Source organism: Ruditapes philippinarum, unplaced genomic scaffold (assembly GCF_026571515.1).
Source record: "Ruditapes philippinarum isolate M1 unplaced genomic scaffold, ASM2657151v2 ctg814_1_1_1_1, whole genome shotgun sequence".
Lineage (NCBI taxonomy): Eukaryota > Metazoa > Mollusca > Bivalvia > Venerida > Veneridae > Ruditapes > Ruditapes philippinarum.
Window position 1 is genome coordinate 250,700 of NW_026853158.1, and position 24,943 is coordinate 275,642.

Sequence of the window (24,943 nt, forward strand, 5' to 3'; positions counted from 1 at the left end):
ATTACAGGGGAAGTTCTACACAAGTTTTTTAGTTTGTATTATAACAGAGTCCCAAAAATTTTAATAATACGGGGGGTTATCCACATCACAAGGTTGAAATTTTTTTGATAAAAACCAAAAAATAAAATTTGTTCATTAAAGGGGCATAACAGGTTAAATGACTTTCCCCGCTTAGTTACAAGGAGTCATAATTTGTGGGGGCCCCGGGTCGAGGATGATTTGTTTTTTTTATGATGATTTTTTTTTGAATATTCATTTTTATTTTCCTGGGAAATCAATGAACAATAAAAAAAATTTTTTGGGGCTACAGGATTTTAAAAAAAAGGGGGTTTTTTAAGGGGGAATTTTTTTACAATTTTTTTCTTTTTAAAACCCCCTTGAAAATAGGGGGGGTTTTCAAAAATATGATGAATCACCCCCCCCTTCCCAGAAAGACCTGACAATCTGCCCCTTTCTTGTATGACAAAATACTGTTTAACAATTGCTTTTACCCTTAACAAAAACTGGTATAAACATATTCTTACTGGTCTGTCAAAACTATAAGTTTTCTGCTCAATTTTATAATCCTATCAAAAAAACAACTAATTATGTACATTTCCAAAATGATTTTTAAGTTGTGCATGTCTTTTACACAAGTTGACATACAGTTTTATAGATTGCCGAGTGGTTAAGCATGATGACTCAGTCACTGCATTGGGTTAGAATTCTTCAAAGGATAATGAATTTTTCTCATGTTAGCTAGTTATCTAGGTTGGTTGTTGTCTGGTGCCTGCTATAAACTGAAATTATGCCTGAAGGGAAACCCTAGATCTTCTTTAACCAGTACTTTAACGCCTACAGTGTATAGATCATTAAAGGTCTATTATGCCTAAGAAATATTTTTCATTTTCACTTCTCAAATTTTTTTTATTTTTGATGCATTGTTATAAATTCCAAAACACTACTCATTTGCCAATTACATAAGCCATCTGCTTTTGTTGCTTTTTGGCAATGTGACAGATAAAGGGATTTTTTATGGAAGTCAAGTACTACTTTGTTTACATTTGGCTTCTTTTATGGCAAATAATTTCACATTCAGTTCTACTTTCTTCAGGTGATAAGCATCTAACATGCTCTAAAACCATTATTTAAATGTAAGAAAAAATAACCTATGTGCACTCCTTCTAGAGGAAAAGTTTATTCATTTTTGAGGCAAAATGTGCCTTTAATGAAATAGTGGTGTAATACAAATCTTTACCTTTTTTATTTACAGCATGTGACCTTGTTATGATGACTATTAAGAAATTGAAAGGGCCACCCAGAAGTACATGTTTATTTCAAAGATGTTCAAACGATGTAGGAAAAGCTTGCATTGGTCCAAAGGTAAGAGAATCAATGTTAAAGAATTTTAAACAGTTTTGACAACATCCTCTGTATGATCATTACTCAGGAATAAATGTTAGTTGTGCAATCAAAAAAAACATTGGACAAAGTACTTTAAAAAGAAGTACAGCTCAAAGTTTGAATGGAAGTTACATTTTGACAAATATGTCAAAAAAAGTAATGAATAAGTATAATGTCCTTCTGAACACATGTACGTTGTCGTGCCCTTATATAGCCTGGCCAAGAGATCCTTTATAATCATACGATGCACAAGTTTGCGCATAATGAAATTTTAGCAGTTGTCCGCTTATGACTTTAAAATTCCATTAGATTATATGGACAAAATACTATGTAATTTACATGTAGTTTTTAGCTCGACTATTTGCAGAATAATCGAGCTAAGTCACCCATTTGTCGGCGTCGGCGTCCCTGTGGTTAAGTTTTTGTATGTAAGCTGGTATCTCTATAACTACTGAGGGAATGGATTTGAAACTTCCCACACTTGTTTAACATGTGATTTATCTAAGATCAGATTGGCACAATCCCTATAACTCTGATTATTTTTTTTTTGCCCTTTTTTTTATTTTTTTTTTTCATAATATGCCCCTTTTTCGACTTAGCAAAATATCCTTGTTAAGTTTTCTGTATGTAAAGCTGGTATCTCCATTACTCACTAAGATGGGAATGGATTGAAACTTCGACACACTTGATTCGTCCTGTGATTGTCTAAGATGATTGGCACAAGTCCATAAACTCTGATTTGCTTTTTTTTCATAATTAATGCCCCTTTTTCGACTTAGAAATTCTTGGTTAAGTTTTTGTATGTTAAGGCTGGTATCTCCTTAACTACTGAAAGGGCATGCGATTGAAAAACTTCACATCAAGGCACTTGTTCTCCTTGTGATATCTAAGATGATGGCACAAGTCCCATAACTCTGATTTCTTTTTTTCATAATTATGCCCCTTTTTCACTTAGAAATTCTTGGTTAAGTTTTTGTATGTAAGGCTGGTATCTCGCTTAACTACTGAAGGGAATCGGATTGGAAACTTCCACAACTTGTTCTCTGTGATTACTAAGATGATTGGCAACAAGTCCCATAACTCTGGTTTGCTTTTTTTCATAATTATGCCGCCTTTTTCGACTTAGAAATCTCTTGGTTAACGTTTTTGTATATAATTGTCAGTACTGGTCTCATCCATTACTACATGACAAGGGAATGGATTGAACAACTTCACACACTTGTTCTCTGTGATTATTAAGATAATTGGCACAAGTCCATAACTCTGATTTGCTTTTTTTAAGCATAATTATCGCCTCTTTTTTCGACTTAGAAATTCTTAGCATTGTTTTTGCATGTAAGCTGGTAATCTCCATAACTACTGTAGGGAATTGAATGAAACTTCACACACTTGTTCTTGTGATTATCTAAGAGGATTGGCACAAGTCCCATAACTCTATTTACAGCTTTTACATATTATGCCCGCTTATTTCGACTTAGAATTCTTATTAAGTTTATTTGGCGCTGTAAGCTGGTAATCTGCCATTACATAACTAAGAGGGAATGGATGAAACTTCACACAACTTGGTCTGTGTGATTATTGCTTAGATGATTGGTACAAGTCCCATTACCTCTGATTTGCTTTTTGTCATAATTATGACCTTGTTCGACTCATGAATTCTTGGTAGAGTTTTTGCATGTAAGCTTGTATCTCAATAACTACTGAAGGAATGTATTGAAAACTTGAAGAGTTTGTACCTTTTCGGACAATTTTATGTATTCATATAGGTAAGCATTATTATACTCAATGAAACACCCTTGTGACAAATTGTTGAATAGTCGAGCGTTACTGTCCTCCGACAGTTCTTGTTTAAAGATATAAAGGGCCTATGTGGCAAAGGTAGTAATTTATAAACTGAAATCCTGAGGTCCTCATCACCTTTGATTTGAATTCTTTATTCTTTAGAACCAGTTTTCACATTAAAATATGTTAGAAATCCAGGTTTTAGCTTATGGGTTAAATTATACAGAGAGAGGAATATATACAGAAAAAAGAATCATGTTTGTACTAGTTCTGGTATAGTATAAATCAATATGAAACTATTATTGTTTGACAGGGTTCATATTGTGTGATGGTGAACAAAAAGGAGATGATTGTAAAGAATTTGCCAAAAAACAAGCCTGTAAAGTAAGTCACATTTGTGTCTACCTATCATAATTATATCACTGGGGAGATAATGATCTTTACAGCTAATGTAGAAATATAGTAATAGATTGTTACACACTGAACTACTTAATTGAATGATTAAACAAGAGAACAATATACAAACTTTTATACAACAGTTTGATTAATATTTCATCTTAAAACTGTATGCCTCCAGATGCACCAAAAAATATTTCATAAAAATCAAACTTCAAAGTTTAAGAATATAATGTTAAGAAAAATCTAGATTCAAGTAATAATTACAAGAGATTTTTGCAGTATTTTTCATAATATTTCTACTGCATTTTGCTGTTTTGCACATTTTGACCTCTTCTTGGTAATTTGCGCCATGGATTTTAAGTACCGAAGACAAGTGCATTCTTAATTGTTATAAACAATTGCGTTTTGGGTAAATAAATGACCCTATCCCTGAGGGTGGGAGGGGGGGGTTTCTTTCAAAAAGGGTGAATGAAAGATAAACATTTTGTGACAAGTTCATTCGCATATTTAATGATATATTTGATTACTTAATCAAATTTTCATTTTGGGTGCTTTGCAGTGCTCTTGTTTATTTGTTTACGGACATATGCTTTTTTATTGCAGACATAGAATAGACAGAAAGCAGGAGTTCACATGTGTGGCAGGTAATCCCAATGGTCAGTGTATAGCCACTGGCTGTAATGATGGCAAAATATTTCTTTGGTATAACTTTCTGTCTGAAGATCGAGCAGTTAAAACTGTACTTCATTGGCATTCATTGGCATTAAGGGAATTGTGTTACACGCAAGATGGTAAATAATTTTTTTCCATAATATATTTCTTAGACTATTTTGTATTTAAATTTGTTTAGGATTTATTTCCTAGGATTTCAATTGCATTAAACTTGTAACAAGTTATTAGACTTTTAAAATAAGCACATAATATAAAAATACATTTGTTTAATTAAATTTAAATTTATTTTTTTAAATCACTACTTTTATGTGGGTTTCTTAATTATTTCTTGTGAGGAATTTATCTGACATGCTTATTGAAGGTTACTGGTACTACACCAGTTTCAGTTAGTGCCTGGAAAAATAAAAATGAAAAATTTGTGCACCCTTTGTACTCCCTCCACCAGGAAAGTTTGGTTAATTGCTTTATGACCTAAACAGTATGGGGAGGACTTGAATGTTAAAATCCAACAAGGAAAAGCTTTTTAAAACTATTAAGCTTATTTGTCTATCTAGGACCATATATTCATGCCTTAAAATAATATATATATTTAAATCAAAATTAGTATTTCTAAATTTTACTTGTTTTCCAGGTTCGTACCTTCTGAGTGGAGGTCACGAGTGCGTGCTAGTGAAATGGCATCCCGAGTCCTCGTACAAGGACTACATGCCGAGGCTTGGTGCTCCTCTCAACCATATTGTCTGCTCCCCAAATAATCTTCTATATGCTACATGCCTAAATGATAATGGTGAGTTTTTAATATGTTACATGCCTAGTGTCAGTTTTTAATTTGCTACGTGCCTAAAAGTGAACATTTGTTTAGTTTTTAAAATGCTACATGCCTAAATGATAATGTTTAGTTTTTATTATGCTACATGTTTAAATGATACTGGTGTGTTTTTATTATGCTACATGCCTTGTGTAAGTTTTTAATATGCTTCATATCCAAAAGGTTATGATGACTTTTTACATGCTACATGCCTAAATGAAAAGTTTGTTTTTTCAAGGTGCCTTTGTGAGTCTCACCAGGGACTTTCGATTCTTTCATATGAGGAAGCTATCCGGCTAGCTCACAGTATGTCGGTGGTTTTACTCGGGGTGCCTGTTCATGCCTGAAGTAATGTATGGTGGGGCGCCTGAGGTTTTTATTCCACCAGTATAGCTAAAAAAGTGTCATAAATACCTGTACTGTGTTGATACGACATTAAACCCAACAAAACCAAATATAAAAGTATTTTGACATTTCTTTTTCTTTCCTTATAATGAATACAATTATTTATGTTTGAAGAACTTTGTTTCAGTCATCCAGCTTGTGACAAGTAATTTTGACATTCAGAATGTCTATCAGGGACTGACCAGGAGCCCTCATGTAAGCAACACGTCAAACCCATTCCCAGCAGGTGTGACCTATGACCCGCGATCAGAAGCCCTGGTACTCAATGGAAAGCCTGGACACATACAATTCTATTCAGTGCAAGAGGACAAACAACTATATAATGTAAGTTTCATTGCTGTATGTTGAAGTGCAAATGTCCATTCAATTTCACACATATTACAATCCTATTTTCTAAGAAGTACCTGTTTGCTTTACTCAATAGAAAAATAAAGGATTTGCAATCCAGGGGTAGCTAGATTGCTTTTAAAGTTTTCCGTCAAAGCAAAGTTTCTCCTCTATAATCTTGGACATTGCGTCTTAACGGTCATTTTCTTTTCACCGCTGATTCATTATCCAGAAAAGCCTCTTAGGTGGACTGACCGCTTAGTTATGACAAAAAATTTGTTGAAATTAGCATAAAAAAACAAATTTAAAGATGTCTTTACTGTTATTAGCTTTTCTGTTTCGAACAAAAGACCAAGCTATTACGATTGATGCATAATTATATTCGATTCAATTCTATATTTTACATTGCAAAAATAATCAATAATCTGAAATTTCTATAAATATCATGTCAAAATTTTCCCCTTTAGCAATTTAAAATTCCAGAAATTTCACATGTGGAAATATTAGGGAATCACTGATATCGGAGTAGCTCAAAAACTGAAAACCAGTTATGTGATATTTAAGGTAGAGGAAATTTTAGTGATTTTCATCACAGATTTGTGAAATTCTCCTATATATCGGCATCGCTAACTTTACCACTTATACTGTACCTTAGTAAAATTACAACAATTAATGTTAACAGCAACATGTTTATTGTTTCTATTTATAGCTAGACATTGTGTGTCAGAATTATATTTCGCCAGAGAATCTAAACACACCTTTGGAAGTAACTGAGGTTATACAGGCCAGCTTTGATAGCAATGGAGAGTGGCTAGCAACCATAGAATACTGGAATGATGGGGTCATGACCCCTGAGATGAGGTTAAAATTCTGGCAGTTTAATACAGAGAAACAGAGGTTTGTGGGCTTTTATATTGAAAGTTGTAATCATAATTCTGCATTATACATGTACTTTATTGAAAACAAAACAGAAACCAAACTTTAGTTATAAGTACAGATTTTTTTATGAATGGTTATGTGGACAGTGGAGTTAGTTAGTATAGTATTTAAAAATTTAAGAGAGTAGGCATGGGCCTATCATATATGAAAAATCAATATATTATGGATATGTCATGGAATATCAAGTTGATCATGAGATTTTAAGCTTCTATCTCAAAAAATCTTTTGAATCCCTGAATTATATAAGAAGTAATGATAAAAATTGAACAGTTAGTCAATTACAAATGGTTAAAGGTATATTATCAAGCAGTATACATCGCTACAATTAGTAAAAAAGCTGGTGTAAGTTCTAAATTTTGAAAACTGCTTGATTTTAAAGAAAATTTCAATTGGGAATAGGCCTTTTATAGGCCTCTGTTATACAAGCAGAAACATAACTGATAATGGGCCTTTTTAACAGATTTCTGTGTGAATCGTTTTTTGTTCTGTACTTTCATTTGTTTATTTTCATTTTGTTTTATGGTGGATCTTTTCAGTTTTGTTCTAAATACGTCTGTGGAAATGCCGCATGAAGATACAGTGCACTCCCTCGTATTCAGGCCTGTTTCCTCCACGTCAACACCAGGCATGCAGCATATGGCAGTCACATCCAGCAGTGACGGAAAATTCAAAATCTGGGCTTTGGTTGATGACACTGACATATACAGTAAGTGTTCATTTACTGGAACAAAGGTTGTATTTTGATAAATATTGTAATTGTATGTTTGAGACTTTTGTAATTACTGGTTAGTTATCCAGAAAAGTCATTATACCCCCACAAACGAAGTTTAGGGGGGGTATATAGGAGTCAGCTTGTCGGTTGGTCGGTCGGTCGGTCCGTCGGTCGGTCCACATCATGGTTTCCAGACGATAACTAGAGTTTGGAGTGAGGTATTGTAATCAAACTTAGTATATAGCAACCTTATGTGGAAACCCCGGTTGGTATTGCATTTGGACCCCCTGGGGCCAAGGTCAAGGTCACCGTAATACTAAAAGTAGAAAAATGGTTTCCGGACAACATCTAGAGTTAGGACTTAGGAATGAGATATTGTAATCAAACTTGGTATATAGAAAGCTTATATGAAGACCCAGGCTGGTATCGCATTTGGACCCCCTTGGATCAAGGTCAAGGTCACTGTTACTAAAAGTAGAAAAATGGTTTCCGGACAACATCTAGAGTTAGGACTTAGGAATGAGATATTGTAATCAAACTTGGTATATAGAAAGCTTATATGAAGACCCAGGCTGGTATCGCATTTGGACCCCCTTGGATCAAGGTCAAGGTCACTGTTACTAAAAATAGAAAAATGGTTTTAGGACAAAAACTACTGTTAGGAATAAGATATTGTAATGAAACTTTGTACATGGCATATATGAATACCCTGGTTGGGATTGCTTTTGGACCCCTTGGAGTCAAGGTCACTGTTATTAGAAATAGAAAAATGGTTTCCGGACAATAACTAAAGTTAGGAATGAAATATTGTAATCAAACTTGGTGTACATCAAGCTCATATGAAGTCCCCGGTTGGTATTGCATCTGGACCCCCTGGGCCAAGGTCAAGGTCACCGTTACTAAAAATAGAAAAATGGTTTCCGGACAATAACTAAAGTTAGGAATGAGATATTGTAATCAAACTTGGTATATAGCAAGCTTATATGAAGACCCTGGTTGGTATTGCATCTGGACCCCCTGGGGCCAAGGTCAAGGTCACAGTTACTGAAAATAAAAAATGGTTTTCGGACAATAACTAAAGTTAGGAATGAGATATTGTAATCAAACTTGGTATATAGCAAGCTTATATGAAGACCCCGGTTGGTATTGCATCTGGACCCCCCTTGGGCCAAGGTCAAGGTCACCGTTACTAAAAATAGAAAAATGGTTTTGGGACAATAACTAAAGTTAGGAATGAGATATTGTAATCAAACTTGGTGTTTAGCAAGCTTACATGAAGACCGCGCTTGGTATTGCATTTGGACTCCCTGGGTTCAAGGTCACAGTTACTAAAAATATAAAAATGGTTTCCAGACAATTACTAGGGTTAGGAATGAGATATTGTTATCAAACTTGGTGTATAGCAAGCTTATATCAAGATCACGATAGTTGGGATTGCAATAAATTGAAATTTTATTTACTGAAGGTTTATTTCAAATTTTTCTTCAGACAACTTATTTTTCAAAAGTCAAAGTTGCTGGTGGGGGTATTAATCACCTTCAGTGATAGGTCTAGTTTACTGGTAAGTTATCCAGGAAAGCCAATTACTGGTTAGTTATCCAATAAAGCCAATTACTGGTTGGTTATCCAGAAAAGTCATTTACTGGTAAGTTATCCAGGAAAGCCAATGACTGGTTAGTTATCCAATAAAGCCAATTACTGGTTGGTTATCCAGAAAAACCAATTAGTGGTTAGTTATCCAATAAAGTCATTTACTGGTTAGTTATCCAGAAAAGTCATTTGCTGGTTATTTATCTAGGAAAGCCAATTATTGTTTAGTTATCCAGGAAAGCCAATTACTGGTTAGTTATCCAGGAAAGCCATTTACTGGTTAAGTTATCCAGAAGAGCCAATTACTGGTTAATTATCCAAGAAAAGCCAATTACTGGGTAATTATCCAAGAAAAGCCAATTACTGGGTAATTATCCAAGAAAAGCCAATTTCTGGTATGTTATCCAATAAAGTCATTTAGGTGCACTAACCTAAACACATATAAACGAAAAATGTCGTAAAACCAAACTAACAGACATTAAAGTATGACAGGCCTAATAATCAAAATTGTTATACCAGTGTTAAAGGAGAGCTCGTGTCTTAATGCGAATCAGACATTGAATTTTCAATAAGAGATAAAAGGAAGTGTTTCCATACAAAATATTGTCAGTGTAAGTCAAAACCACACAGAATAAAAGTTAATTTATTTTACTTTGTTATTTAAGGAAGCAATAGGAAATGGACCTGCGAGTCAGTTGGGTTTTACCGGAACTTGCCAGCTGGGAAAGCAGCGTTTTCTGAGGATGGTTCCCTGCTTGCTGTGTTGTTTGGTTCCTGTATAACAGTTTGGAATCCAGAAAATAATCTATTCAAAGTGGCGTTACATAATACAATGCTCCAAGACACTGTCAAGTAAGATTTGTTTTTGAGTTTTAAGTATAGAAAAAAGAAACAGCAGATTATTATTTTAAGGATTCATTCATTTATCCAGGGCCGCAGGCAGCATTTTTTCATGTCTTTTCATGTTACTTTAAAGAAATCTTGTGTCATTTGGATCTACACAAAGGTCCTTTAAGTTTATAACTGGCTGGTGCATATATCATAACAGTTTTAGCAGTATTTATTAACATTTACACTCATTAATTTTGTTCTTTTCATTGTTTTTTGTACCGCCCTCACTTTGTTGTTTGGTAGGGTAGAGCCAGATATAGATGTGCCCTTTGTTTTAAAATCAAACTCCTGCTTTCCATCTGTAGATTTTAATGCTTCCTTGGGCTCAGTATTGAAACCCTTGAAGAGCTTAGACCAGCAATTCCATGTTTGTGTGGAACAGTTTGACACATCTTCACCACCAGGCCATCTCTCCGCTTTAACACTTTATGTTTGATAGATGATAGTATATTTTATTGCTTTTATATATGACTTAAATCATCACCAGGGATAATTTTAACTGTTTATTACAGACATGTTGTATGTGATAATATTCACTGTTTTAGTGTTTATTACAGACATGTTGTATGTGATAATATTCACTGTTTATTACAGACATGTTGTATTTGATAATATTCACTGTTTTAGTGTTTATTACAGACATGTTGTATTTGATAATATTCACTGTTTTAGTGTTTATTACAGACATGTTGTATGTGATAATATTCACTGTTTATTACAGACTTGTTGTATGTGATATTATTCACTGTTTATTACAGACATGTTGTATTTGGGAACCATGGAAGCAGTCACTGTCTAGTTAGTACAACAGAGAAAACTCTGACAGTCTGGAGTCTTATATCTTGCTCAGGTATTAAAAGTTTTTATTACATGCTTTTCGGTGGTTTATAGAAATATATTGGTGAAATAAAATTTCACTGTTTTGCATTTAAGCCCCTTACGTCGTTTCAGTGAAATACCAGCGTTCACAGTACTGGGTACCAACTTAATGACGTGACGTCGTAAAGGATGTCACGTTGTATTATTATTTGGCGCGCTTTTCATTCAGTATTTGGTTTAATGTCTTTTTAAAACGTTTCTTTGCATATAATAAAAAGAAAATTTGTTTAGTTTATTGTAAGATCGAAATATATTTCACCTTGTGAACACCAAAAGTCCATATTTCACTCTTGGCTGCGCCACTCGTGAAATATACCTTTTGGTGCTCACTCAGTGAAATATATTCCAATCTTACACTGATATAAACAAATCCTCTATATATCCTTCATCTTTGGTCTGCGAAATAAATTACACGTCCGATGCCAAAGGCGTGTAAAATCTCATTCGGGCCTGTAGAAATCCAACGATCGTAAGCCGGACTGATTTTCCATGCCTTTGTGGTTAAAATGAACGTTGTTGCTTCGAATAAAACATTAAATTAAGTGTTGTTTTTCTTGCATAATAAATGTTTTGGCCCTGTGATAATCTGTCAGGGCCTATACTTTTGCCTAGGTTGAAGGCCCAAATCTCTTATGATCTAGAAAAGTTACTTTGTCTTTATTTGACTCATCCTTCTCAAGTGTTATTCATTTTGTAATAATTCATAGTAAGTTTAACAACATTTTGCTTGAAGAACTTTAGTTATTTATTTGGTGTCTTATGTATCTCTTAGCTCCAGTTGGTGAGGTAGTTTTAACCTTTCCTCTTTCACCTTCATATAACCTATATTGTGTTTGTGTGTCATAAAACCAAACAAACAAACAATTGATCTATACATGATGTATATGATAACATCAGGAAAATGTGTTAAAAATGTAATATTTGTAATGTTTGTTTTTCTGTTTTTACTAGTGTTATGGAGTGCATCAACACAGATAGTTTGTCTGACAAAGGACCCGTTAACAGACATTGTGGCTGCCTTCACATCATCAAGGGATTGTAAGTACATGACAACCTCCGTAGAGCAACCATTTTGGTTGCTGCTGAAAGATGTTGCTCTACAGGGGTTGAATTCATTGTGAAGTCTTACGTTTAGAGGAAAAAATAATACTGTTGTGGTAAAGAGGTGATTGCTTTACAGAGAGATAATCTGCACAGGTTGTACTGTTCTGTAGTGTAATTAAGAATTTGGAAATAATTCTGAACTGAGTAAGAGTTGTATACACATAGGTGCATTGCTATAATAGTTTAGGTACAATATTTAGGTCAAATAATGTACAATAAAGAACAACAAATTTACTATGCAATATAGAGCAATTGTATATGTTAAACATACAAGGCAAATATACTGACAAATTGTTCAACTAGATATTCATTATACTCTTTTAAAAAAAAATTCATACCCCTATATTGCCAGGTATATATATATGTAAGGCTGGGGGGCAAGTATCCGAGTACTCCATTCCAATAATCACACATCAAAATGAAAAATTGAGTACTAATATTTGTCAGTCCAGAGATCATGGATGGCTATCTTATATGTTTATATACATTCACTGTTTCTCACCCTCTAAAAGTCGAAATTAAATTACAAATTGAGTATTGTCACTTATCCGATGATCCACAACCCTATATAATATATATGGTACTATTGTTGTTATATGTTAAGTTGTATTGTCTTATATGCTTAAGTTAAAAAATAATGTATTTTTTTTATTACAGTGTTTGTGTTTAGACCCATTGATCCAACACCTCTCTTCTCCCATGCTGAAGTTAGTGATAGTACCATACTCAGTGCAGCATTTGTACCTCACTCAAAGAAGAGCTTGTATGAAAAGACAACTCTGTCATGGCAGTCACAATCAGAGTTATATTTCTTGAACAAAGACCAAGAACTTTTGGCAGTGTCCATGGAAACAGATAGAAAATTGGCAAAGAAGAAGGAAGATGTTGTAAGTTTCTTTTTTTTGTTTTGTTTATCCTGCCCACTTACCTTCATAGGTAGAGCATCGGATCATCATGTTGGTTATTAAATGAGGCGACATTTTTTCGCAACAATCAATCTCAGAAATTTAGTCTAATGGTCATTTGTTTCTCACTTCTGATTCAGAAACCATGTGGGATTTTGTATTTGTTGCTTTATTCATGGATTTTATTCATTCTTGAACTTTACAAAGGAGCACTTATTACTAAACTGACAAAATGACAAATGTTACCTTGACCTTTGAATGCCCTTGACCATCAAGGTCATATACGAAATTTAAATTTCTTTGTTAAGAAAGTTATCTTCTGTTGGAATGCTGTGTATTATGATATTCTTCCCCTGATGTGTTTGACTTCAGAAATAAAAAAAATTGAGTGTCACAGTGTTCAATCTAGAGCGCGCCATTGCGCCATTGACCCCCTGAAAAGGCCGCCGGCGCAAAACAAAATCAACTGTGGGCCCGACGGGCGCACTCATAGAAAATGCCCTAAATGACATTAGAATGCTTTCTTAAACCTGATTAAGTACATAAAAGAAGTTTCTTGTGAATAATATTAATAAATACTGAATTCAAAACTGAAGTTTGTATTGAAAAACAAGAGCATGTTGGTAAGATAGTTTACCGCACTCGGTAACCCATTTAAAACCTTTGTCGCTACGCTCTCTCGGTCCGCGTCCGTAAATACTATGTACACTTGTTCTTCGTACCGTAACTATTACTTACTTTTGAGTCACAGTTTTTATAAGCAAAACAAATTGTCACAGATAATCCAATACGTGCGTGTAGTTATAGTTTTTTCACGGTCAAAACAAATAAATATGTAATTACTTTCCAAAGGAAAAAAAAATACATATTTGTGAAAAGTGCGAGTTAATTATAGAGAAGTGTGCATAAATTATTACGAACACGCCTTCATCCAATTAAAAAAGTCTTAAAGATGGAGCAATCAAACACGATTGGCTAGGGAGTGTCTGACAATTAAGTAAATTAATTTTGATTGGTCTTTGGCTGGTCGGCGCTAAAACATTGTGCATATCATTAATCAATACAGACATCTTAAGCGTGACGTAAGAACTGCTGCCCTGACAATAGATCAAAGGTACCGGTATGTCAATATACATTGTCTTAGCACCTGTTGACACTTTGTTTTTCGCTTGGATATATTGAGAAGGGTAAATGTTTTTAGCGACTATTGTAAGTTTATATTCTTCATAAACAAAGCTAATTTCAAAATATGATTTTCCTTTTTATATATCGGGCGCTGATTAAAAAACTGAACATTATTATCAAATATCCCTGGTAACATTAAAATAAGATTCATATTTTTCTTTGATCAGTATGTCATCGCGTTTCTTTACCAATCAGTTCTTAAAATTGAGCCTGTATCAACGCTAATGTCATTTTTTTTAGTTGAGTTGTTTTGGAATTTTGCAACCGTTTTTGGTCTAAATATGGTACGTGAACAAGTAACTTAAAAGATACAATACCTTATTTGAATTTGATGTTCATTTTACGTGTGGGCCCCCTTTTTTCTCAAATGACCCCCTTTTGTAAAGTTTATGGGCCCGAAGGGCCCCCTGGGAATTAGTTCTAGATTGAACACTGGTGTCACCCTCAATAGGCAGTGGCTTTTGTATAAATGTACCATTGTATTGCCAAGTAAAACAGAAAGGTTTTTATTACAATGTATTATGAAAATTATGACTTGTTTCTATTATACAGGTTTCATTTGAGCAGAACTTGCCACAGTCAGCCCTTAGTTTATTGATGTCGCACCATAGCAACAAGCTTAGACCACATTCTTCATTAAACAAAGTTGCTAGGCAACCAGACGGAAAATTTATGAAAGAGGTAAAAATAAATATTTTCCAAGTGGATTTAATGTACCAGTAAGTTTCAGTATAAATACAACAATTAGGCAGTGTTGGTGTTAATTTAAAAGACTTACCTAACTCTTTGGCATATTTAAATTCAAGTACAGTTTATTTCTAGTAATATAGGCCGCAGGCCCAAAATACAAAGTTCAACAATACAATCAAACATAAGAGTGATAAATTAAAAAAAAAACATTTGTAGCTATATGAAATGGCTTAAATTATGAAATGATTATACAGTATTAATCTTTGTTTCTTATATTCATTGCCTATTCATGTAATTCATGATATGAATATTTAGTGATTAATATTACTTCTGTTATTGTTGATGACATGAGGGAATATAATGAATGATGGGGTAAAGGTGATGTAACCATGTATCTTTGAAATAGACAGCTTTGATATTGTTGTACATGTATAATGAACATTCAAATAAAAAATGATATTCATCTTCAATAACATAAATATTTGTCTTTCAGCAATGAGAGCAATATCTTAAAACTATTTGTATATAGTATCAGACTGATTTGATTTCAATTGTTTTTAGCTCACCTGTCACAAAGTGACAGGGTGAGCTTTTGTGATCGTTTTTTGTCCGGCGTCCGTCCGTAAACTTTTACTTTAAATGACTTCTCCTCATAAACCGCTGAGCCAATTTCATCCAAACTTCACAGGAATGTTCCTTTGGTGGTCACCTTTAAAAATTGTTCAAAGAATTTAATTCCATCCAGAACTCTGGTTGCCATGGCAACGGATAGAAAAAACTTAAAATATATTCTTTTAAAAAACCCAAAGAGGTAGAGCTTAGATATTTGGCATGAAACATCTTCTAGTGAGTGTGTCTATCAAGTTTGTTCAAATAAAAGCCCTGGGGTCAAAATTGGCCCCGCCCCGGGAGTCATTGATTTTTCCTATATGTATATAGTAAAAACTTATAAAATCTTCTTTTAAAGAACCCAAAGAGCTAGAGCTAAGATATTTAGCATGAAACATGTTCTAATGGGTATCTATTAAATTTGTTCAAATAAGAGCCCTGGGGTCAAAATTGGCCCTGCCCCGGGGGTCATTGATTTTCCTTTTATGTGTAAAGCAAAAACTTTAAAAAAAATCTTCTTTTAAAAAACCCAAAGAGGTAGAGCTTAGATATTCGGCATGAAACATCTTCTAGTGAGTGTCTATCAAGTTTGTTAACATAAAAGCCCTGGGGTCAAAATTGGCCCGCCCCAGGGGTCATTGATTTTATTTATTTATGTGTAAAGCAAAAACTTAAAAAATCTTCTTTAAAAAAACCCAAATAGCTAGAGTTAAGATATTAAGCATGAAACATCTTCCAGTTAGTGTTTTCAAAGTTTGTTCAAATAAAAGTCCTAGGGTCAAAATTGGCCCTGCCCCGGGGGACATTGATTTTCCTTATATGTGTATAACAAAAACTTAAAAATCTTCTTTGAAAAGACCCAAACAGCTAGAGTTTAGATATTAAGCATGAAACATCTTCTAGTGAGTGTCTTCAAAGTTTGTTCAAATAAAAGCCCTGGGGTCAAAACTGGCCCCGCCCTAGGGGTGTCATTGCTTTTAACTATATGAGTATAGTTAAAACTTAAAAAATCTTCTTTTTTTTAAAAACTCAATGAGCTAGACCTTAGATGTTAAGCATAAAACATCTTCTAATGGGTGTCTACCAAGTTTGTTCAAATAAAAGCCCTGGGGTTTAAAATGGTCCCGCTCTGGGGGCCTATATACAGGTGAGCGACTTCAGGGCCATCATGGCCCTCTTGTTTAACAATAATTGGCTTTACAGCAAATTCTTTGAGAAACATAAAATAGTACCAGATTATGTTATGTACAGTATTACATTCAAGTAATGACATTTCAGTCCCATTTGTCTTTAGGATATTACACCTACTTCAATTTAAAACCTTAACATCCCTGTGTTAAAACCTTAAACTCTCTCATGGAATGGTGTATTATTCATGGCAGCATAGAATACTGAACTTTTGATACAGATATACATGTTATTAAACATAGTAAGAAAATTTAACAAAAACCTTTGTTTTATAAAAAAAAAACAACATTCTGTACTGTTTATTGTTTTTATGCTCCAACTTCTTCCAAGCATATAGAGTTTGCCTTTCTTGAGGCATATAGTTTGCCTTTGTCTGCTATCTATCCGTAGGCTGACAAAACTGTTTAATGGGTGGGGCATCCGTTTTCTATGGAAACATTTCTAATTATTGTTTAAACATTTATGAATATTTCAGATGTTCAGTTCAGCACCACATGTTCAACCATCAGTGACCACTCTATGTCAACCATTTATTCAGTCTCTGATGATACTTTCAGAAGAAAGACGGTGAGTGTACAATATTATAATCTTTCATAACTAACAGTTTTATTAACCTGGTTTTCAACGAAAACAGGGTTATTGTAATGCCGAAGTCGGTGGGCGGGAGGGCGTCAACTTTTGGTTTCCGCTCAATAACTTTAGTTTGCTTTGGCCTATTGGCACCTAACTTGGTGTGTAGGTAGCTTATATCAAGAGGCAGCTTGGGATTGCCACCCAGGTGTCTGTGATCAAGGTCAAGGTCACTGTTACTAAAAATAGAAATTCAGTTTCCGCTCAATAACTTGAGTTTGCTTTGGCCTATTGACACCAAACTTGGTGTATGGATAGCTTATATCAAGAGGCAGCTTGGGATTGCTACCCAGGTGTATGTGATCAAGGTCAAGGTCACTGTTACTAAAAATAGAAATTCAGTTTCTTCTCAATAACTTGAGTTTGCTTTGGCCTATTGACACCAAACTTGATGAATGGGTAGCTTATATTAAGAGGCAGCTTGGGATTGGTACCCATGGGTGTGTGATCAAGGTCAAGGTCACTGTTACTAAAAATAGAAATTTAGTTTTCGCTCAATAAGTTGAGTTTGCTTTGGCTTATTGACACCAAACTCTGTGTATGAATAGCTTATATCAAGAGGCAGCTTGAGTTTGCTACCCAGGTGTCTGTGATCAAGGTCAAGGTCACTGTTACTAAAAATAGAAATTCAGTTTCCGCTCATAACTTGAGTTTGCTTTGGCCTATTGACACCAAACTTGGTGTATGGATAGATTATATCAAGAGGCAGCTTGGGATTGCTACCAAGGTGTCTGTGATCAAGGTCAAGGTCACTGTTACTAAAAATAGAAATTCAGTTTCTTCTCAATAACTTGAGTTTGCTTTGGCCTATTGACACCAAACTTGATGAATGGGTAGCTTATATTAAGAGGCAGCTTGGGATTGCTACCCAGGTGTCTGTGATCAAGGTCAAGGTCACTGTTACTAAAAATAGAAATTTAGTTTTCGCTCAATAAGTTGAGTTTGCTTTGGCTTATTGACACCAAACTCTGTGTATGAATAGCTTATATCAAGAGGCAGCTTGAGTTTGCTACCCAGGTGTCTGTGATCAAGGTCAAGGTCACTGTTACTAAAAATGAAATTCAGTTTCCGCTCAATAACTTTAGTTTGCTTTTGCCTATTGACACCAAACTTGATGAATGGGTAGCTTATATCAAGAGGCAGCTTGGGATTGCTACCCAGGTGTCTGTGATCAAGGTTAATGTATTTAGTTTTCATGTTATAACTTGAGTTTGCTTTGACCTTTTGACACCAAACTTGCTGAGTGGCAGCTTTGGATTACCACTTAGATATCTGGGAGCAAGTTCAAGGTCAATTTCTTACAATAGAATTTTCAGCTTCTACTCAATAACTTCAGTGCAGTTTGACCTATTGATTGCTGTGGTCGTTGAAAACCTGGTTTTCGTCGCATTGCGGCGCTTCTTGTATACTGAATATCTTTGTCTGTCTAACAAATAGTGAAAGTCTCACTAAACTATCATTTAGGAAGAAAGGGTACATTTTTTTAATGCCAGATATTTTCCTTATATGGAGCAGTAATGGTATATTATCATTTGTGATGCTATAAGGAAGACTTGTTGGGGGGGTTGACTGAGAGGTTAAGGTCATTGACTTTACACCACTTGACACTCGCTACTGTGAGTTTGAATCCCCACAGGGACTTTGGATTGTTTCATGTGAGGAAGCTATTCAAATAGCTTTTGGTATGTCTGTGGTTCTACTCAGATGCCCGTTCCTGCCAGAATGCAAGGAGGGGCACCAGAGGTTTCCTCCACCAGTAAAGCTGGAAGGTTGCAATATGACTTAAACTGTGTTGGTGTGATGTAAAACACAAGTTTACAGATAACTACAGATACTTGTTGTTTTAGAAATTTCTTATGGCACTTGAGACTAAAATCGGTAAACTGTATTATCGCCCCATTAAAGCAAAAAGGTACCAAGTGACATTTTCATGTTTTGGAGAAAATCGCGTTTAAAGATTTGAAGTTCCATATCAAATCAGGTTTTAACAACATGGCAAAGAAACTTCACATATATTTAGATAATATTTGAATGTACATGCTCAAGAAGTTGGAAAGCTTATATATTACTAATTAGTGATAATTAATCAATTAAAGGAAATGGTTCCTTTTTGCACTAATAAATATTATGACCGACAAATGCAAGAAGGTACCATATGAACGCTTGGTCCCTTTTTGCATTGTATGATTTTTAACATTTGCTGTCGAATATATCAAAAAAAGGTACCATATGGCAGTTGGCACCTTTTTGTCCCAACAATATTAACAAAAAGCATCATTTGGTAACAATTTTATTCTACAATCATACAAATAATATCTTGTGTTTTCAGTAAATGTCTGATACAACTATCACACTGCATGTTTTGAAAGTCTTCCTCTGTGATCAATCTCAATGCCTATGTCAAAATCTCTTACATTGTTAGTCAAAATCAGAATCATTATCATCCAATTCCATTGTGACATAATCCTTTTCTTTCCTTTATGTTGGTTAAAGTGGCATAATAATTATAGAACTCTTTTTGGATAATTTTCTTTGCACACAAAGTAACCAAGTTATTTTTCTTTTGAATAGAAACTGGAGGTTTGGTATCATAACTTCATATATTGTTCACCATTTGTCCACTTATACTTTAGATTCTGTATTCTGAACTTCTACTACCATAAAATCTTCACCATTAAAGCTCTAATTTACAAATACTGACTTTGGGCTTTCTTTTGGTACCTGTATCCATTCCACTTGTAACCAGTTTACTCTTTGTCCGTCAATGGATGTTTTGAGTCTCGGACACTGTTTTTATTTGTTTGGGTCGTCAGACCAAACAAATAATGGTAGCGAAGTTTCAGAGCCTAATGCCGTTAATTGCAAATGCCTTAAGTAGTCCACTTTTTTGAAGTGGTTACTTCCATTTATATGTACACTAACGCCGAAAAATTCAGGGGAGATCAATGCGTTAGAATTGTCAAATGACAGGCGCATTAATTTTCAAGCAAAGTAGTTCCCGAATGGTCGAATATTTCTAATATTGTTTCATTCTTTATATATATACATGCAAATTACAGTAAGCTGCATGATTATTTACATTTGTCTTAAACAACAGGTTTAGCGTCGAAATAATAAGAGTTACAAACCCTAATTTAGAATAATATGGTTTTCTTCAGGCCGTTGAGGCAGCTCATTTTTATGCCCCCACAGAGTGGGAGCATATAGCGTTGCACTTGTCCGTCCGTCTGTCCGTCCGTACGTCTGTCCGTCCGTCCGTCCGTCTGTCCGTACGTCCCAAAATCTTGTGAACGCAACTCCTCTTAAACCGGATGGCAGATTTTGCTTAAACTTCCAGGGATGAACAACCTTAATGTGTAGATGGCAGTAAAGGAAGGAATTTTTGCTGCGACCAAATTTAACAGAATTATGGCCCTTTGTTGATTTTTTCACTATATACCATGTAAAAATTTTGTGAACACAACTCCTCTTAAACCGGATGGCAGATTTTGCTTAAACTTCCAGGGATGAACAACCCTAATGTGTAGATGGTAGTAAAGGAAGGAATTTTTGCTGTGACCAAATTTAACAGAATTATGGCCCTTTGTTGATTTTTTCACTATATACCATATAGAAATTTTGTGAACGCAACTCCTCTTAAACCGGATGGCAGATTTTGCTTAAACTTCCAGGGATGAACAACCCTAATGTGTAGATGATAGTAAAGGAAGGAATTTTTGCTGTGACCAAATTTAACAGAATTATGGCCCTTTGTTGATTTTTTCACTATATACCATATAGAAATTTTGTGAACGCAACTCCTCTTAAACCGGATGGCAGATTTTGCTTAAACTTCCAGGGATGAACAACCTTAATGTGTAGAAGGTAGTAAAGGAAGGAATTTTTGCTGCGACCAAATTTAACAGAATTATGGCCCTTTGTTGATTTTTTCACTATATACCATATATATGTTGTCAGTGGGGGCATCCGTGTCCTTTGGACACAGTTCTAGTTTTTTTCATTTTTTATGTCAAATAAACTTTGAATGGACTATCAGTGTTGCAATTAGTCTTATAGCCAAAGACTAAAAATATAGTGTTTTTACTACAGTTAAAACACTTGAAAGCATTGGTGGCACTATACAAAAACAAATTGGTTTATAATCTCACAACCTTCACCTTCCTGACATTCTGAGACCTAAACAAATCCAGCGCCTTCTGTGCTTTGATTAATGAAGTATTTGAAATCAAAAACATGGTTATATTTCATTGGCACAGCAATGTATGGCTGTGATTTTCTGGCCATAGATAAAAGAGAACACAACTGAATGATACATAATTATACAGGAATTATTTTCTTTGCCCCTTCAAGAGTCAAGTTGTCACTCCATCTGTGAGTGACCTGATACAACAAATTTATGAACAATCTTAAACTTGGAACTTGTGATAATATAAAAGAAGAGATGCAGCTATGTATCAGTTTCTGTTTTGTCCCCGTAAAACAGGCAACATAAACGCATGAGTCACCTTTTGCTACAACTTTATTTTAAATCTTTTCTTCTTGTGAATTTTCTTTCTGTTTTTGATGTTCCTTGATCGTGCCATCTAGTGTGCCTACTGCCTTCCTATATTGATGTTGCTTAACAGGTTTTATTTCCTTCTTTTCACTTTCAATAGTTTACAGTTTCCACATCTTTTTAATGTTTAAGTCATAGTCATGAGATAGGTATTGTTTCTTTCAGTTTTTTTTTCTTGTATAATGAGATTTCATTTTAGGAAATTACTCTTTATGCTGTTTCACCAATTTAACTATATCATAACCTAGTTTATTTGCAGATGTACGCTTCCCTGTCATGCTCTTCCTTCCATATAACCCATGTATCCTGTTGGCAAGAGTACAGTCAATTACTTTTCTTTTTATGTCCACGTTTTTGTGAAGAAGTCATTTATACACTATCATTCTCTGTGCACTGTTATCATTCCTCAATTTAAAACAGAAACAATACTCTGGGATTTATTGTTATAATTGATGTCCTTAGCAACATCTAGATTGTGTTTTCATTAAAAAGCTAAAAGGTACCAAGCAAACAATTTAATATATAAAATAATCTTAAGGGTCGTAATTTTTTTTTTGTGCAGAAAGGGACCATGTGACACATGGTTCCTTTTTGCATTAAAATAAATGCTCAAAACATATATAGTCATACAATGCAAAAAGGTACTATGTGGCACTTGGTACCTTTTTGCTCAAACTGATGTGCATATGGTACCTTTTTGCATTACTAAATGGGAAAATATTGACATAGTACCTTTTTACATAACCTTATATGTCTGTAAATAAACATGATACCATAGAGATATTTCTACAGATTAAAGATAACATTAAAACATAATGAAAAATGTTAAAAAGTCATTTTTGGCCAAAATGTCGCTTGGTACCTTTTTGCTTTAATGGGGCATTATGATAAACTAGAACCATGCTGTTGTGAGTTTATGATGCCATGTGAAATGACCTGACATACTTTAAGTTTTTGGCAATTGTATAGCTTTGTATATGTATAGATTTATTTTGTGTAGATATAAGAGAAATATTTAAAACTGTTTAAAAATTGTTATTGTATTTTATTACAGTAAACAAGGACAAAATGACAGTGATGATGATGACTTATCAGAAGAGGAAGATGATATTAGACCCTATCAGACTGTGTCTCTAGATTCTGGTCTGGAATCTGATATGGAAGTTGACACAGTTGATACACAGTCTGTTGAAGTTATAAATAACAGCAAATTACAGACTGAAAGTGACTCTGATGAAAATGAGGCAGCAGTTTTAATAAAGAAAAAGACAAAAAATAAATTGAGAAACGAAACAACTGTAACAGCAATTTGTGAAAAATTGGACAAAGTAAAAATGTTTGAAGAAAAAGTGACTGATGAAGATCTTCAAGAAATATTTACTCAAGATTACAGTTGGTTTTCCTCTTCATCTAAAACATAATTATATACTTTGAGATGTTGAAGATTTATACACACCATATTAAAGATTAAAAAAAAGTATACTTCTTTTATATGTTATACATATCAAGCAAAAATGAAAGTAGGTCATCCTAAATAAAACATTTTTTAGTTCCTCCTTTGTAGAAAAAAGTGGAGCTATTCTCATGACCCTCTTGTAAGCATTGGTAACCTTTTTGTTTGACCTTCACATTAGTCATATACATACAATATCTCAATTCTAAACTTCCCTGTTCACTCTGTATCTTTTGAACATATGAAAAATATTAAAACTATTTCATTACAGCAGAAATACATTGTATTACTTAAAATAAGATATGTGTCTGCATAGGTTGTTGGATCACTGACTCATCTAGGAAAACACATTGAAGTGTTACTGTGTGAAACTACATGCCCAGAGCTTAGATATTTGGCATGTAGCATTGCCTTGTAGACCTATGCAAAAGTTACATTAATTATGCCCTATGGATCAATATTTGTGCCACCAGAGGATCATTTGTTTAATACAGACTTGTAAATGGAAAACACATTTGAGGTTTCTTGTGTGACACTACAACATGTACAATGTCAAGAGCTGAGAAATTTGGCATGTTGCATTTGCCAAGGCAAAAACTAAATTAATCACTTCAAACTTGGAATACTTCTTCTATTTAAAATTGAATGCACTTTTTAAGTGCTGGTAACCTTCAATTTAATTTAGTTCAGTTTTGCCCCTTTTTAGCTCACCTGTCACAAAGTGACAGGGTGAGCTTTTGTGATCGTTTTTCGTCCGGCGTCCGTCTCTCCGTCAGTCCGTCGTCCGTAAACTTTTGCTTTAAATGACATCTCCTCATAAACCACTCAGCCAATTTCATCCAAACTTCACAGGAATGTTCCTTTGGTGGTCACCTTTAAAAATTGTTCAAAGAATTTAATTCCATGCAGAACTCTGGTTGCCATGGCAACCGAAAGAAAAATCTTTAAATATCTTCTTTTAAACAACCCTAAGAGCTAGAGCTTAGATATTTGGCATGAAACATCTTCTAATGAGTGTCTACCAAGTTTGTTCAAATTAAAGCCCTGGGGTCAAAATTGGCCCCGCCCCAGGGGGTCATTGATTTTCCCTATATGCATATAGTAAAACTTAAAAAAATCTTCTTTTAAAGAACTGTAAGAGCTAGAGCTTAGATATTTGGCATGAAACATCTTCTAATGAGTGTCTACCAAGTTTGTTCAAATAAAAGCCCTGGGATCACAATTGGCCCCACCCCAGGTGGTCATTGATTTTCCCTATATGCATGTAGTAAAAACTTTAAAAATCTTCTTTTAAAGAACCCAAAGAGCTAGAGCTAAGATATTTAGCATGAAATATCTTCTCCTGAGTGTCTACCAAGTTTGTTCAAATAAAAGCCCTGGGGTCAAAATTGGCCCCGCCCCAGGGGGTCATTGATTTTCCCTATATGCATATAGTAAAAACTTAAAAAATCTTCTTTTAAAGAACCCAAAGAGCTAGAGCTAAGATATTTTGCATGAAACATCTTCTAATGAGTGTCTACCAAGATTGTTCAAATAAAAGCCCTGAGGTCAAAATTGGCCCTGCCCCAGGGGGTCATAGATTTTCCCTATATGCATATAGTAAAAACTTAAAAAATCTTCTCTTAAAGAACCCAAAGAGCTAGAGCTAAGATATTTGGCATGAAACATCTTCTAGTGAGTGTCTACCAAGTTTGTTCAAATAAAAGCCCTGGGGTCAAAATTGGCCCCGCCCCGGGGGGTCATTGATTTTCCCTATATGCATATAGTAAAAACTTAAAAAATCTTCTTTTAAAGAACCGTAAGAGCTAGAGCGTAGATATTTGGCATGAAACATCTT

General features: G+C 34.4%; 1 protein-coding gene across 1 annotated transcript; it reads left to right on the forward strand.

Annotated features, from left to right (window-relative positions):
* Nucleotides 1–1,254: 1,254 nt before the first annotated feature.
* Nucleotides 1,255–23,160, forward strand: LOC132735493 (WD repeat-containing protein 75-like). Its single transcript, XM_060722454.1, has 14 exons — nt 1,255–1,362; nt 3,479–3,549; nt 4,168–4,355; nt 4,868–5,023; nt 5,577–5,773; nt 6,486–6,673; nt 7,252–7,421; nt 9,683–9,869; nt 10,667–10,758; nt 11,739–11,825; nt 12,549–12,778; nt 14,534–14,662; nt 16,944–17,035; nt 22,708–23,160. Exons 1-14 carry the CDS (start codon nt 1,267–1,269, stop codon nt 23,072–23,074), a joined length of 2,250 nt encoding a protein of 749 aa, XP_060578437.1. The 5' UTR covers nt 1,255–1,266; the 3' UTR covers nt 23,075–23,160.
* Nucleotides 23,161–24,943: the final 1,783 nt, after the last annotated feature.

What these genes read in the sequence shown, in the direction of transcription:
- LOC132735493 (XM_060722454.1), top strand. Translation starts at nt 1,267, where the DNA reads ATGATGACTATTAAGAAATTGAAAGGGCCACCCAGAAGTACATGTTTA. An exon ending in AAGCTTGCATTGGTCCAAAG is followed by an intron (nt 1,363 to 3,478) that starts GTAAGAGAATCA and finishes ATTGTTTGACAG; the next exon opens with GGTTCATATTGTGTGATGGT. An exon ending in ATGCTCCAAGACACTGTCAA is followed by an intron (nt 9,870 to 10,666) that starts GTAAGATTTGTT and finishes TGTTTATTACAG; the next exon opens with ACATGTTGTATTTGGGAACC.